Here is a 17,034-nt window from a genome sequence, read left to right as displayed (position 1 = left end):
AGGGACGCTGTTCCCCTCACCTCCCTGCTCCGTGCCCGGCGTCCTCCTCCCGCTCTGCTGGCAGCGCGCGCTCCTTCCCGGCCACTGTGCTTAGGGCGTGCGCGCGCGCTCTCCCTCCCTCTTAAAGGGGCCGCGCGCGCCGTCCTAAGGAGTCCCCGGCCAATGGCCGGAGGACTTCACCATATATAAGGCACCTCCTCCAAAATGGAGGTGCCCGAGCAATGTTGTTGCACTGTTCTACTCTGCTTCAGCCCTCAGGTCCCGTTGCCAGTTACCTGCCAGTTACCTGCCTGATTCCTGCCAGAGTCCTGCCAGTTTGCTGTCTGTTTCCTGCCTGTTATGCCTGCTACCTGCTTGCTAGCCTGAGGTCCGACGGTCTGCCTTACAACTCCTGTCAGTCTGTCTAAGGACCAGCTTGCCCGCTTACCTGGGAGCGCTCCTCCGCTACCTGCCTGCTTGCCTGCCCGGAGGCTCCGCCGTCACGTGCTGTGACCACCAGCTATTCCAGAGACTCTTGCCCGCTCACCTGGGAGCGCTTCTCCGCTACCTGCCTGCTTGCCTACCCGGAGGCTCCGCCATCACGTGCTGTGACCACCAGCTATTCCAGAGACTCTTGCCCGCTCACCTGGGAGCGCTTCTCCGCTACCTGCCTGCTTGCCTACCTGGAGGCCTCGCCGTCACGTGCTGTGACCACCTGCTATTCCAGAGACTCTCGCTTGCTCACCTGGGAGCACACATCCTCCATCTGCCTTGCTAGCCTACCTGGAGGTTCAGCCATCACAGGTCGTACCTACCCTTTACCTAGAGACTGCCCCGGTCACTTGCCGTGACCTCCAGCCCGTTCACCCAGAGACTGCCCCGGTCACTTGCCGTGACCTCCAGCCCGTTCACCCAGAGACTGCCCCGGTCACTTGCCGTGACCTCCAGCCCGTTCACCCAGAGACTGTCCCGGTCACTTGCCGTGACCTCCAGCCCGTTCTTCCAGAGACTGTCCCGGTCACTTGCCGTGACCTCCTGCCCGTACACCCAGAGACTGTCCCGGTCACCAGCTGTGACTGCCTGCCTGGTCGCCACCCGCTCCCTTACAAGGACCGCCCCCTTGTATAGTAGCTCAGAGGTTCCGCCTCCCAGACCCATTACAGTTTGCTCGGGCCATGGAACCCGGTGGCACCCAAGCTCCCTCGCTCTCGGACTTCTGTCATGAACTGTCCCGTCAGAGGTCCCAACAGGAGTCCATCCTGGGTCACCTGCGGAATGTCAATTCTCGCCTGGATACTCTGACTGCTCCACCAGCAACCACCGCCAGTGCCATGACTCGCAACCCGGCAGCTCCGCTGCCCACCAATACCATGGTATCCTACCCCGGACCCCGGCTTTCTGCACCTCCTCGCTTCGGAGGCGACTCCGCCCAGGCTCGGGGCTTCATAAATCAGTGCATCCTGCACTTTGAACTATTGTCCCACCAGTTTAACTCCGACCGGGCCAAAATTGCCTTCATCATGTCCCATCTCACCGGGGAGGCCCTGGCCTGGCTAAATCCTCTATGGGAGAGAGGAGACCCCCTGGTGTCCGACTTGCCTGCCTTCCTCACGGCTTTCCGGAAAGTCTTCGACGAACCCGGACGGAAGACCTCATCCGCATCATCTCTGCTACGCCTCCGTCAGGGAAGTCTCACCGTGGGCCAATATGCCATACGGTTCCGTACCCTTGCCTCGGAGCTGGCCTGGGATAACGACGCTTTGGTATCCGTCTTCTGGGAGGGTCTTTCCGGCCGTATTAAAGATGAACTTGCCGGTCGGGACATTCCTACCACTCTCGATGACCTAATAACTCTTGCCACCCGGATTGACCTACGGTTCCAGGAGCGTGCCAAAGAGGTCACCCGTGAGAGGAGGTTTCCACGTCTAGCTCCTACCTTTCAGAAACCCGTCACTCCCTCCGTCTCTCCCCAGGTACACTCTCCTGAGTCTATGCAGGTCGACCAGACCAAGATGGTCAAAACCCGTCAGGACTTACGCCGTGCCGAGGGGAGCTGCTTCTACTGTGGCAGTAAGGAGCACCGGATCCGTGCCTGCCCAGAGAGGTCGGGAAACGCCTGTGTCTAGGTTCGCTCAGAGAGGTCGACCTAGACAAGAATAAATCCTCTCCATCTCTGCTGCTGTCAGTTTCAATCGTCTGCGGGGAGAACCGTTATTTCGAACTAGCCCAACTGGACTCTGGAGCAGCCGGGAATCTTATTTCACAGTCCCTGGTAGAGAAATACCGCATCCCCACCAAACCTCTGGCTGTACCCTTGTCTGTTGCTGCCGTGGATGGGGGTCTCTTACCACGCCCCATCCAACTCATCACCGAGTCCATTACTCTACAGGTGGGAATGCTGCATTCTGAGAGTATCTCCTTTCATGTTCTGCCTGGACTCTCTCACGCCCTCTTGCTAGGTCTACCTTGGCTCCAGAGACATGCACCCGTGCTTGACTGGCAGACCGGAGAAGTCCTTCGCTGGGGACAGGACTGCCATAAGACCTGTCTGGTTCCCGTCCATCCCGTCCGTCCTTCTCCTACCCCAGCTAATCTACCTGGACTTCCGATTCCTTATTGGTCTTATGCTGATGTCTTTAATAAAAAGGAAGCAGAGACACTACCCCCTCATAGACCATACGACTGCCCTATCGACCTGTTACCCGGTACTACTCCTCCCCGTGGGCGTATTTATCCATTATCCGCTGCTGAGACCCGGTCGATGTCCGAATATATTGAGGAGAATCTGGCCAGGGGATTCATCCGGAAATCTACCTCCCCGGCGGGAGCAGGCTTCTTCTTCGTAAAAAAGAAGGACGGCTCTCTCCGTCCCTGTATAGACTATAGAGGCCTTAACCAAATCACGGTGAAGAATAAGTACCCCCTTCCGCTCATTCCGGAGTTATTTATCGTCTGAGAGGGGCTAGAATCTTCACCAAACTGGACCTCCGTGGGGCGTACAACCTGGTTCGTATCCGTCAGGGGGATGAATGGAAGACGGCATTCAACACCCGGGACGGCCACTATGAATATCTGGTAATGCCCTTTGGTCTCTGTAACGCTCCTGCCGTCTTTCAAGAGTCGGTCAATGACATCTTCCGGGACCTTCTCTACTCTTGCGTAGTGGTGTACCTGGACGACATCTTGGTCTTCTCTCCGGATCTCCAGACTCACCGGAGGGACGTTCGTCAGGTCCTGCTCAGGCTCAGGCAGAATCACCTCTTCGCTAAATACGAGAAGTGCCTCTTTGAGCAGACCTCGCTTCCGTTTTTGGGCTACATTATTTCTCAGACCGGCCTACGAATGGATCCAGAGAAACTGTCTGCCATCGAGAAATGGCCTCGACCGGAGGGGTTGAAGGCCATTCAGCGGTTCCTGGGCTTCGCCAACTACTACCGCCTCTTCATACCACACTTCTCTTCCCGGACTGCTCCAATTTCCGTGCTCACCCGTAAGGGTACTAATCCCAAAGAGTGGCCGCCCGAAGCAGAGGAGGCCTTTCTTTCCTTAAAACAGGCCTTCTCTTCCGCCCCGGTGCTGCATCGCCCGGACGGCAACAAGCAGTTCTTCCTGGAAGTTGACGCCTCCTCCTCTGGAGCCGGAGCGGTACTTACTCAAAAATCATCTTCCGGGAGGATGGTAACTTGCGGCTTCTTCTCTAAACTCTTCTCCTCCTCAGAGTGCAATTATTCCATAGGAGACCGAGAGTTATTGGCCATCAAACTGGCATTGGAGGAGTGGCGTTACCTGCTCGAGGGGGCTCTTCACCCGGTAATAATTTACACTGACCACAAGAACTTGGCTTACCTCCAGCATGCCCAGAGACTTAACCCGCGCCAAGCCCGGTGGTCCTTGTTTTTTGCTCGCTTTGATTTTGTTCTTCATTTTCGCCCGGCTGACAAAAACGTCAAGGCGGACGCCTTGCCTCGATCCTTTCTGGTGTCTGATCTCGAGGAAGATCCGAAACACATCATCGATCCCGCCAGAGTAATGCAGGTGGCTCCCGTGAGTCTAAATCGTCTCCCTCCCGGAAAGACGTTCGTATCAGTACCTGATCGGGAGAAGATCCTTCACTGGGGTCACTCGTGTAAACTGGCTGGCCATGCCGGTCAGAAAAAGACCCTCCAGCTTATTACCCGGCACTACTGGTGGCCTACCCTGCACAAGGACGTAATGGACTTTGTTTCTGCCTGTGTGTCCTGCGCCCGCAACAAGGTTCCGAGACATCTGCCAGCCGGTCGCCTCCTTCCGCTCCCAGTACCTGCTGCCCCCTGGCAGCATATAGCAATGGACTTTATAACAGACCTCCCAGTCTCTGCCGGTTGTACGGTCATTTGGGTGGTCGCTGACCGCTTCTCCAAGATGGCTCATTTCGTTCCCCTGCCAGGCCTCCCGTCTGCACCCGAGCTAGCTAAAGACTTTATTCGTCACATCTTCCGTCTTCATGGCCTGCCCCTCCACATCGTGTCGGATCGTGGGGTACAGTTCACCTCACGCTTCTGGAGAGCCACTTGTAAACTGCTAGACGTCACCCTGGACTTCTCTTCCGCTTACCACCCACAGTCCAATGGTCAAGTGGAGCGGATCTATCAGAACCTGACCAGTTACCTCCGGCACTTCGTTAATGCCAATCATTCAGACTGGGTGGATCTCCTACCATGGGCCGAGTTCTCTTATAACAATCACGAGAGCGAATCCTCCTCCAAATCCCCGTTTTTTGTAGTCTTCAGTCAGCATCCTCGGATTCCTTTTCCTGTCTCCACCTCTGTGGACAACCCGGCTGCGGAATCTCTCGTTGGCAAATTTTCCTCCATTTGGGAGAGTACCCGATCCGCACTCCTTCAGTCGTCCGAACGGATGAAAAGACACGCTGACAAAAAACGCCTGGATCCTCCACAATTTCGTCCCGGAGATAAAGTCGGGCTCTCATCTAAATACGTCCGACTCAAGATACCTTCTTACAAGTTAGGGCCTCGGTTCATCGGCCCCCTGGAGGTCATCAGTCAGATCAACCCGGTGGCCTATAAATTGAAACTCCCGGCCAACTTACGGATCCCTAACTCCTTCCATGTGTCTCTCCTCAAACCTGTGGTACTTAACTCTTTTTCCAAGTCTACAGGTACGCCTCCCGCTCCGGTTTCTGCTGAGGACGAGTTTGAGGTAGAGAACATTCTTGCCACCAAAAGGGTAAGAGGAAAGACCTTTTTTCTAGTAGATTGGAAGGGGTTTGGTCCTGAGGAGAGAACGTGAGAGCCCCGGGAGAACATCCATGCCCCTCTTATCCTTGCTAAATTTCTGTCTGGCCTAAAAAAGGGGGGGCCTAAAGGGGGGGGTACTGTAGCGCCGGCGTCCCTGCCCTCTGCTAGGCAGGGACGCTGTTCCCCTCACCTCCCTGCTCCGTGCCCGGCGTCCTCCTCCCGCTCTGCTGGCAGCGCGCGCTCCTTCCCGGCCACTGTGCTTAGGGCGCGCGCGCGCGCTCTCCCTCCCTCTTAAAGGGGCCGCGCGTGCCATCCTAAGGAGTCCCCGGCCAATGGCCGGAGGACTTCACCATATATAAGGCACCTCCTCCAAAATGGAGGTGCCCGAGCAATGTTGTTGCACTGTTCTACTCTGCTTCAGCCCTCAGGTCCCGTTGCCAGTTACCTGCCAGTTACCTGCCTGATTCCTGCCAGAGTCCTGCCAGTTTGCTGTCTGTTTCCTGCCTGTTATTCCTGCTACCTGCTTGCTAGCCTGAGGTCCGACGGTCTGCCTTACAACTCCTGTCAGTCTGTCTAAGGACCAGCTTGCCCGCTTACCTGGGAGCGCTCCTCCGCTACCTGCCTGCTTGCCTGCCCGGAGGCTCCGCCGTCACGTGCTGTGACCACCAGCTATTCCAGAGACTCTTGCCCGCTCACCTGGGAGCGCTTCTCCGCTACCTGCCTGCTTGCCTACCTGGAGGCCTCGCCGTCACGTGCTGTGACCACCTGCTATTCCAGAGACTCTCGCTTGCTCACCTGGGAGCACACATCCTCCATCTGCCTTGCTAGCCTACCTGGAGGTTCAGCCATCACAGGTCGTACCTACCCTTTACCTAGAGACTGCCCCGGTCACTTGCCGTGACCTCCAGCCCGTTCACCCAGAGACTGCCCCGGTCACTTGCCGTGACCTCCAGCCCGTTCACCCAGAGACTGCCCCGGTCACTTGCCGTGACCTCCAGCCCGTTCACCCAGAGACTGTCCCGGTCACTTGCCGTGACCTCCAGCCCGTTCTTCCAGAGACTGTCCCGGTCACCTGCCGTGACCTCCTGCCCGTACACCCAGAGACTGTCCCGGTCACCAGCTGTGACTGCCTGCCTGGTCGAAACCCGCTCCCTTACAAGGACCGCCCCCTTGTATAGTAGCTCAGAGGTTCCGCCTCCCAGACCCGTTACAAAAGTATTGTCTGTTTATTTTAATTAAAAGATTTTATTCTGGGTGTTGGTTTTTTTTTTCACTTTCACTATGGGGTTAGTAATGGGGGCGTCTTATAGACGCCTCCCCATTACTAGCCTGGGCTTGATGTCAGCTGGCATAATAAGCTGACATCAACCCCACTCCTATTACCCCACTGCTACCGCTACAGGGCAGTGGGAAGAATGAGGCTAAGTGCCAGAATTGGCACATCCTATGGATGCGCCATTTGTGGGGCGGCTGACGGCTGGTGTTTCTAACCTGGGAGGGGGCCAATATTCATGGCACCCTTCCTGGGCTATTAATATCAGCCCCCAGCTGTCTGCCTAGCCTTTGCTAGCTATTAAAATAGGGGGGACCCCACGTCATTTTTTTTTTGGGTCCCCCATCTTAATAGCTAGTAAAGCCTAGGTATTCAGCTGGGGGCTGATATTTGTAGCCTGGGAAGCTCCGTGGGTATTACCCCCTTCCCAGGCTTCAAACATCTGCCCCAGCCGTCTGCTTAACCTCCGCTAGAGACTAAAATTACGGGGAACCCCACGCCATTTTTTTTTTTTAATAAATCCTTTATTTTAACAGTAAATGACAAGTACGGTAACCAACACTGTCAATGTCACTAGCCTAGGCTTGATGTCAGCTGGAAATATAAGCTGACATCAACCTCACTCCTATTACCCCACTGCCACCGCTACAGGGGAGTGGGAACAACGAGGCAAAGTGCCTGAATTGGCACATCCTATGGATGCGCCATTTCTGGGGCGGCTGAGGGCTGGTGTTAATATCAGCCCCCAGCTGTCTGCCTAGCCTTTGCTAGCTAATAAAATAGGGGGACCCCACGTCATTTTTTTGGGGTCTCCCATTTTAATAGCTAATAAAGGCTAGGTATTCAGCTGTCGGCTGATATTAGTAGCCTGGGAAGCTCCGTGGGTATAAGCCCCTTCCCAGGCTTCAAACATCTGCCCCAGCCGTCTGCTTAAACTCCGCTAGAGACTAAAATTACAGGGAACCCCAAGCCAATTTTTTTTAAATAAATCCTTTATTTTAACACTAAATGACAAGTACAGTAACCAACACTGTCACTGTACTTATTATATATGTGACTGACATGTTTCTATCTATCTAATCTATGTGTGATGCTCTAGTCTTTCTGTTCTAAATAGTCAGGTACCAATGTTATAACTGTGTGCGGCTGATGAATTGCCGGCTTTTTTAAAGAGACGGGTGCATGAAAATCAGAGAGTACTAGTGTGTTCCCAGTGCCCTGCTATGTTTTTCATGCACCCTCCTATATACCCTGCCTGCCTGTCTGCCTATATATTCTGCCTGCCATGCTTCATTGAGCACTGTTCGCATCGATTTGGGCAGCTATTCATTTTTTACTTTTTTACCATTCTGTCTAATTGTTTCTTAGAGAATATTAATCCAAAAGTCAAAAAATACATTACCTTTCTTAGCGCATTCATGGTAACTGCATAGATAAGGCCAACGATGGCGAGGAATGTCAAAAATATGTAAAACCAGCGTACATCTCTATGGAACTTGAAGTTTAATGGTTTAGGGTACAATATAGATCTCACCATGTCACCTTTAATAGTATTGAAACCTATAATAAGAGCAGACATTGTCATATTAGTAGTATATGCCCTTTTGGATTTTGCTGTATTTTTGCACACACATTTTTCTAAGTTTGATGATGTGTTTTTGAGTATTGTCCAAGACTCACCAGTCCTTAAGACTACAGCCCTCGCTGGACCTTGTGCAGTGGATTCAGTCCTTATCACTTCAGTACCACAAAACAAGACATGGCGCTTATAATCTTCTCCACTGTACTGCTTCCATGGCATTTTGTCATCTCCGTTTGGCAGCTGTGTTTTTGTCACAGGGATTGATTCTCCTGAAAACAGTGATTTAATAGAATTTTCTATTAAAAATGTCTGAGTAACCATTAAATGCTGCTCTTGTTCTGTAAAATGGCAATATTAGACCTGTGCTCTCAGACTTAGGCCACGGCCCCACTATTGTATTTGGTCAGTATTCGGTCAGTATTTTTTCTCAGGAGTGGGAGCCAAAACCAGGTGAGGAACAATCAGAGAAAAGGTGTAATAGAAACAAGTCACCAATTCTGCATTTATCACCCACTCCTGGTTTTGGCTCCCACTCCTGAGAAAAAATACTGACAAAATACTGATACCAAATTTTTGGCCAGAAGAGAATATTATTTATTTAAGGGGACTCGGCTTAGAAATGCAGTGCCATCTGCCAGCAGCATATTATAAAACAGGAGGAGCTAAGCAGAATGAGATATAGTTTTGTGAGAAAAGATTCAGTATAATTTGTATTTTATGCAATAAATTCCTTGCTCTTTTTTCACATGTCCAGTGGGCGCTCCTAATAAGTGATTGACTGTTTTCCTTCTGTAACTGTGCATGTAGCGATAGCTGTCAATCCCTGATTAAAACCTTATAAAGAAGAGGGACACCACGTAGTATGGTAAAACAGCTGTTCATTTTCATTATATGGTGGAGAGCTATAACAAAAAGAACAATATACAGTAGATTAGTAGCTTATGGGCGTTTCGCGCACAAAGCGCTTTCCCAACTTATAGAATGCATCAGTGGGAAGTGATTGCATTTTTTTCCATGTGGTTTTCATCACTGCTCAAAAATATCACATATTTATTATACTTAGATATGGACTAAATAAGTCATGCTGTGGGTAGATTTTTTACGCATACGTAAGCCTCACCTGTTAACATGCCTTCATTGACTACACATGTTCCATTGATTAAGATGGCATCGCATGACATTGAAAAACCTTTGCCAGATAAAACAATGACATCTCCTGGAACTAAGTGGCAAGAATCAACCTGGCTGCAATCTAAAAAGAAATGTATACATAGCAGTTGGACAAGCATATTTAGCAAAATTATCTCTAAAAACTCTGATCCTTTATTAAAAAAATCTAATTTTTTGTTATTTCTGTTTTCTTTTACCAATGGAACCCCAAACATCTCCATAAGCCACAATGACACAAATAAAGTTCACACGTACTCTGCCTATGATTTTTTTTTTCCGATGGTTGTCTTCTTTGCAGAAAGGCTCAAGAATATAGACAACTACATTTTTCTGTCTGTTTGAAAACAAAGAAACCATTGGGAAAAAGCACAAATGGAGCCTATTTGAAATTTGGATTGTGTCATTGCAGTCTATGGCTCTGTTTAGGATTAAGTCTGAATCTATTTTTTTGAAAATCCCTAACACACTGAATAAATGCAGTGTAAATAGAAACTTATGAGGATAAAACAACTCCTTACACTCCATAAAGCCCACCATACACATTAGATGGCTGCCTGCTATATCGGACGGTTTTCCCATACATGGAACCTCTAGTTCAACTGAGCCCTCCAGTGCTTTCTGCAATCTCTGGCAAAAATTATGGAATCACTGGGCTCGGAGGATGTTCATTCAGTTGTTTAATGTTGTTGAAAAAAAGCAGATCACAGACATGGCACAAAACAAAAGTCATTTCAAATGGCAACTTTATGGCTTTAAGAAACACTAAAAGAAATCAAGATAAAAAATTTGGTACTCAGTAAGGGTAATTTTTTTCAGACCAAGCAGAGGGAAAAAATTATGGAATCACTCAATTCTGAGGAAAAAAATATGGAATCATGAAAAACAAACGCACAAAAGAACACTCCAATACAACACTAGTATTTTGTGGCACCACCTCTGCCTTTAATAATAGCTTACAGTCTCTGAGGCATGAACTTAATGAGTGACAAACAGTACTCTTCATCAATCTGGCTCCAACTTTCTCTGATTGCTGTTGCCAGATCAGCTTTGCAGGTTGGAGCCTTGTCATGGACCATTTTCTTCAACTTCCACCAAAGATTTTCAATTGGATTGAGATCTGGACTATTTGCAGACCATGAAATTGACCTTATGTGTCTTCTTTCAAGGAATGTTTTCACAGTTTTTGCTCTATGGCAGGATGCATTATCATCTTGAAAAATGATGTCATCATCCCCAAACATCCTTTCAATTGATGGAATAAGAAAACTGTCTAAAATATCAATGTAAACTTGGGCATTTTTTGAAGATGTAATGACAGCCATCTCCCCAATGCCTTTACCTGACATGCAGCCCCATATCATCAATGAATGTGGAAATTTGCGTGTTCTCTTCATGCAGTCATCTTTATAAATTTCATTGGAACGGCACCAAACAAAAGTTCCAGCATCATCACCTTGCCCAATGCAGATTTGTGATTCATCACTGAATATGACTATCATCCAGTCATCCACAGTCCACGATTGCTTTTCCTTAGCCCATTGTAACCTTGTTTTTTTCTGTTTAGGTGTTAATGATGGCTTTTGTTTAGCTTTTCTGTATGTAAACCCTTTTCCTTTAGGCAGTTTCTTAAAGTTCGGTCACAGACATTGACTCCAAGTTCCTACCATTCGTTCCTCATTTGTTTTGTTGTGCATTTCCTGTTTTGGAGACATATTGCTTTAAGTTTCCGGTCTTGACGCTTTGATGTCTTCCTTGGTCTACTGGTATGTTTGCCTTTAACAACCTTCCCATGTTGTTTGTATTTGGTCCAGATTTTAGACTGTGAAGAACCAACATCTTTTGCAACATTGCGTGATGATTTACCTTCTTTTAAGAGTTTGATAATCCTCCCCTTTGTTTCAATTGACATCTCTCGTGTTGGAGCCATGATTCATGTCAGTCCACTTGGTGAAACAGCTCTCGAAGGTGTGATCACTCATTTTTAGATGCAGACTAACGAGCAGATCTAATTTGATGCAGGTGTTAGTTTTGGAAATGAAAATTTACAGGGTGATTCCATAATTTTTCCTCAAAATTGAGTGATTCCATAATTTTTTCCCTCTGCTTGGTCTGAAAAAAATTACCCTTACTGAGTACCACATTTTTAATCTTGATTTGTTTTAGTCTTTCTTAAAGCCCTAAAGTTGCCATTTGAAATGACTTTAGTTTTGTGCCATGTCTGTGATCTGCTTTTTTTCAACAACATTAAACAACTGAATGAACATCCTCCGAGCCCGGTAATTCCATAATTTTTGCCAGGGGTTATATATTCCTCTCTCAGTTAAGGTCTGTCTATAGCCTGGTTTGTTAAATTATGTTTTTTAGTCACAATGGTCCAGACTGGACTATTTTACTGTCGAAAATTTTGTAACCTGAGGTCATTGTAATTTGATGAGCCACTGTTCTGACTAACAAGTGAAAATGAATATACATACCACCATTTCTTTTATACACAGTCACTTTCATGTTACTATGAGCTTTGACCAAACTGTGAAGTTTTGAAGATTGCTTTAAGAAAAAGACAGTATGTAAGTATGCAGTAGATATAACTGTGCACAACATAAATGGAAGGAAATGTTCAATAGCCTTTTGATATCCTACAAACAAGTAGCAATGCTAATAAAAACACTTATTGACAATTCCTAAATGCTTTGGGCACACGGCACCTTTTAGACCCCGATGCAGCCGCTTTAGGAAAACGCTGTCGGTCATTTTCCAAAAGTGGCGGTTTTGACATCATTCTGGCAGTGGCTTCACTGCCGATGTCTTATACCCTGTACTATCAATTATATAAAGTGGTAGCTTCCTAGTGTATTATTGATTTTATGTTTAATATTGTTACAACTGTACATTCCAATAAAATAAATCATGGGCGGAGAAGCATAGTTTGAGGCCACACACACCTACGTCCTGTAAAAATTATTTTTACTTATCTTGAGTTTAACAAGTTGTACCAAGTTTAAGGCTGCAGTCTTGAGCAATATAAATGCTGAAGTTCTGTGCCTCCAGAATGCTGCTGCTGTTAGGGTGCGGTACTGTAAGCCTGGAGTGTGTCCTCATAGTAAAGTCCTGAACTATGCTTGACTGAGTGGAGTGGACCATGGGATGGGTTTCATAATGGGAGCCCTTGAGACATAGGACCAAAAGGGGAAAACTATACAATCGTTGAGTGAGTGTGGACCTGGAACTTGGTCTGAGTGTCTCATAGTGAGATTCCCTATTGAATGGAAATGGTTGAGAACATATTGTTATGATCTGCAACAAGTACTAAGGAAAGAAGGGGAAAGCTTTCCCTACAGTAAGACTAAGCTAAATCCCTACGATGTAGCGGGCTGCCTGTTCCTAGTGAACGTACCCGCCTTAGTCCTAGGCTAGTCTGAATGAAGACCTATAGAATAAAGTGAAGGGGTCCCTAAAAGAACTAAAGACTGGAACATAAATGGGACAACTCCTGAAAAGAGAAAGTTGTTGCAGAACACAAAAAGATAAACTGACAAAAAGGTACTAGAGGTCCCAAAAGGAACAAGCAAACTGACAGAGAAAGACACAGAAGCAACTGGCTAGCAAAACAGTCAAACAACACTGAAGTCCAGCGCAGCCAAAAAGGCGGAGCTGGAATATAAAGGCAGATGGTCACGTGACCGCAAAACACAAGATGGAAAAAACAAACAGGAGGGTTCTAACAATATCCCCTCTTTTAAGAGAATCCTCCGGATCCTCCAGGCCCAGGCCTATCCAGAAACCTCTTGTGGAAAGCTCTAACAAGCCTAGGAGCAGAGACATCATCTACCCTTACCCAGGAGTTATCTTTGGGACCGAAACCCTTCCAGGAGACGAGATACAGTAATCTCCCTCTATGCCATCTAGAATTCAAAATACGAGAAATCTCATATTCGCCGTCTTCCACCACAGGAGGAACTGTGACAGTGGCATCCCTATCAGACACATCCGCCTTTTTCAACAAGGAAACATGAAACACAGGATTAATCTTCCAGGAAGTAGGGAACTAACCGCAGACGGGTTAACAACCTGAAGCACTTTTAATGGACCCACAAACTTAGGACCCAGTTTTTTAGAAGGAATCCTCAACCGCAGGTTCCTTGAGGACAACCAAACTATGTCACCCACAGTATACAAAACCTCCTTACATTTCCTGTCAAAATACTTCTTGGACTTCTTGTTAGTCTCTTGAAGGTTACAACGTACATTATTCCAAACTCTCTCCCAATCACCGGAAAAATTCTCCTCCTCCGGCACAGCCGACCCTAATTTGGAGAACGAACCAAAAGACGGATGTCTCCCAGTACAACTAAAAAAGAACATCCAGCTGAGGAGGATGTATGATTGTTAAGAGCAAATTCTTCGAGAGAAACTCAGACCACCCCTCTTGATTGTCCGCCACAAAACATCAAAAAAACTGTTCTACATCCTGGTTCTTTCTTACAGTCTGTCCATTAGACTCAGGATGATACCCAGACGAAAATGACAAATGGACTCTAGTGATGAGAGAGCACTAAGATGCTCGGGTACGCATTGCTCGTGTCGAGCAAATTGGAATACTCGGGTGCTCGACCCGAGCAACGAGCCCAATGTAATTCTATGGGAAACTCCAGCATTTTTCAGGCGGCTCCCCCCGGCGGTCTGCAAAGGGCCTAAAAATTACCCAAATCGATGGGAACAGTGCTCAAATGACATGGGAACAGCATGGGGAAGACCCCTGGAAGCATCTCTGACACCCAGATCACTGCTGTCAGCAACGTGGTCAGAGTATTATGCTACTTTTACGGACTCACAATAAAACATACAAAAACAAAACCAAAATGGATTTTCCTGGGAAATATGTTAAGGAATATCCTTTCCAGGGTAATGACTTGTATATAAGGCAAAATAAATAACCAAAAACAAAAATACTCCTCCACAATTTGGGCTATGTTCACACGTAGCGTTTTTGATGCGTTTTTGCACTTTTGAATTGCTTTCAACCTAGACAAATGCATTGACCAGGAAATGTCATTTTAACATTTTACAACCTTATCTGGCCATGTGGTGTGTGACACATCATCAGACACATGCATACAGTGTTGAAAAGACATGGGAACAGCATGGGGAACACCTCTGGAAGCATCTCTGGCTCCCAAGTCACTGCTTAAAAGTGAGCCCATCATAAGTGATCCTTGGTGCATGCGAAGATGTCGTTTCAGACTTGCAACAATCACCGTCCATGACCTTGTCCCAGTGCAGCGTTCAGTTGTCCCTACCCCATTCCTTGGAATGCAAGCGCAAGTATGCAGGCAGCCACCCACAGGCTGCAATACTGTACTGCCAAATTTTTGACAGCTGCTTGCACCTGAAATATGGCCTTTTAAGCTCATGGAGGCAGAAGCTTTTCACATCCTCATGCCGGCGGTGGCCAGGTGTCCATACTCGGTCCCCAGCCGCCACTATATTTCCCGGTATTGCCTCCGCCTTCCACAAGCACGGGTCCCACAACATTACGTGTGCCCTCCCCAGTGCACTTACTGGGAAGGACCGCCTAACCACAAACACGTGGACAGGTGAATGTGGCCAGGGACGGTACGGAGACATTCCACAACTTTTTTTTGCTAAGAGTTCTATTTAGCTCGGTGAAAGGACTGGCATAGAGGGAAACCGTATCTACCCTGCGTGTCATTTCTCCCAGGAAGTCCTCTAAAGCTGCTTGCACTTGAAATGTGGCCTGAACATTACTGCTGGTACTTTTCTATGGGAATTTGCTTGCCTCCTACCAGCCTGGAATATTTCCAGCAAACTATGGTACAACACCATGCTATTTGCACTGCCCCCAGTACCAGTAGCGAAGCCATCCCCAATTTCCTTCTCAGGAATTTTATTTGGTAGACTGAGTGGCTGCCCAAATACATTTTCTCACAAAGGAGCTGAAGATAGAGTGGCAGTAGGTGGAAGTTTCTCCAGCCTGTTAGATATTAGAGGGTGAACGGCAGCACATTGGATCAGTGGTTAGCACTGAAGCCATGCAGCATTGCGATCCTGGGTTCAAATCCCAGCAAGGACAACATCTGCAAGAATTTTGTATATTCTCCCCGTGTTTGCTTGTGTTTCCTCCTCAGTAACAATAGAGTGTCCGGGAACCTTCCCACACACTTTTCTTAGCCATGACTGCTTCTCGGCAGGGTTGAATGGTCCCACCAGAGAATCCTCTGGTGTGCCTTGACTTCTACCTCAGGAGAGTTCATGATAGCGCTAACTTTGCAGCTGCTATGGGGCTCTTGAGCGGGTGAGAAAGGTTATCCCTCAGAATCAAATCCTCTGGTGGGCACAATGTTTTTCAATCTGAAACAGCTTCTCAGTGGGAGTTGTATTTCACCACAGCTATATTCTTTAGCTCGGTGAAAGGACTGGCATAGAGGGAAACCGTATCTACCCCGGCTGTCATTTCTCCGTCACCAGGTTCCGCCCATTGTCACACACGACCATGCCTGGCTGTATGTTCAGCGGTGCGAGCCACAGATCAGACTTCTGTGTTTCAGCTTTCAACAACTCTGCAGCGCTGGGCGGTTTGTCAATTAAGCATGTTATCTTCAGCACAGCCTGTTGCCGCTTGACCAAGGCAGTGCTGCACTGCTGTCAGCTTGTGACTGATGCAATCATTTCGGAGATGGAGGAGGAGGTGCATGAGCTGAATAATGTGATTACATTGAGGTTAAATTGGTAAAGATCCTATTGTTTTGTTTTTTTTACTTTATTTTTTAAGACAAATGCATGCACTGGGAAATGTCATTTTAACATTTTACAACCTTATCTGGCAATGTGGTGTGTGACACATCATCAGAAACATCCTGTTTTATTTATGATGGAGGGACTCTGAAATTCATTAAGCCTATTTTTATAGGAACATTAGGCGGCCCTTACTATTCTTAAAAGGCCATCAGTCGACCCTCGCTATTGTTAGAAAGCCATCAGCAGGCTATGCTTTGCTGTTCCCATTATTAACAAGTGAGTCTCCTATACTGTTATTGCATATGCAGAGTGCATTGCGTATCCAGTGACTGCAAGGGCTGCCAAAAATTTGGACACAATCCAATAAAGAGATATAGAGGAGGGTCTCAGTAAAAAAAATTTTCCCATTATAAAGGAGCGGATAGTAATGCCCATGCTGTGACTGCAAGGGCTGCCAAAATTTGGGAAAAACCCCACTAAGAATTTAAAGACACATAGAGCAGGGCCACAGTAATGATAAATTCCATTTAGAAAGGAGAGAGTCTGCTATACAGTTATAGGGTATGCAGTGAGTCCAACAGCTGACCAATTTTTAGGAAAAACCCCACTAAGAATTTCAAGACACATAGAGCAGGGCCACAGTAACAAGTGCGACACGTTCCCATTAGAAAGGAGAGGGTCTGCTATACAGTTATAGGGTATGCAGTGAGTCCCACAACTGACCAATTTTAGGAAAAACCCCACAAAGAATTTAAAGACACAAGGAGCAGGGCCACAGTAACAAGGTACGACATGTTCCCATTAGAAAGGAGAGGGTCAGCTATACAGTTATAGGGTATGCAGTGAGTCCAACGGCTGACCAAATTTAGGAAAAACCCCACTAAGAAATTAAAGACACATAGAGCAGGACCACAGTAACGACAAATTTCCATTAGAAAGGAGAAGGTCTGCTATACAGTTATAGGGTTTGCAGTGAGTCAAACGGCTGACCAATTTTAGGAAAAACACCACTAAGAATTTCAAGACACACAGAGCAG

General features: G+C 47.5%; 1 protein-coding gene across 1 annotated transcript in view; it reads right to left on the bottom strand.

The window, feature by feature from the left end:
- Nucleotides 1–17,034, bottom strand: part of LOC141259319 (probable cation-transporting ATPase 13A4) — a 279,585-nt gene that overhangs the window by 137,996 nt on the left and 124,555 nt on the right. Inside the window, exons 8-11 of the mRNA XM_073675074.1 lie at nucleotides 11,716–11,788; nucleotides 9,192–9,323; nucleotides 8,170–8,340; nucleotides 7,892–8,049 (exon numbers count right to left, since the gene is read on the bottom strand). Of these exons, the coding sequence (XP_073531175.1) occupies nucleotides 7,892–8,049; nucleotides 8,170–8,340; nucleotides 9,192–9,323; nucleotides 11,716–11,788 (534 nt within the window). The remainder of the gene's footprint in view (nucleotides 1–7,891; nucleotides 8,050–8,169; nucleotides 8,341–9,191; nucleotides 9,324–11,715; nucleotides 11,789–17,034) is intronic.

The sequence above is a fragment of the Phyllobates terribilis genome, unplaced genomic scaffold, assembly GCF_046119375.1.
Source record: "Phyllobates terribilis strain yellow unplaced genomic scaffold, ASM4611937v1 Scaffold_3__8_contigs__length_932513732, whole genome shotgun sequence".
Taxonomy (NCBI): Eukaryota; Metazoa; Chordata; class Amphibia; order Anura; family Dendrobatidae; genus Phyllobates; species Phyllobates terribilis.
The sequence above is the reverse complement of the archived record's forward strand: the minus strand, read 5'-3'. Positions and strand labels throughout refer to the sequence as shown.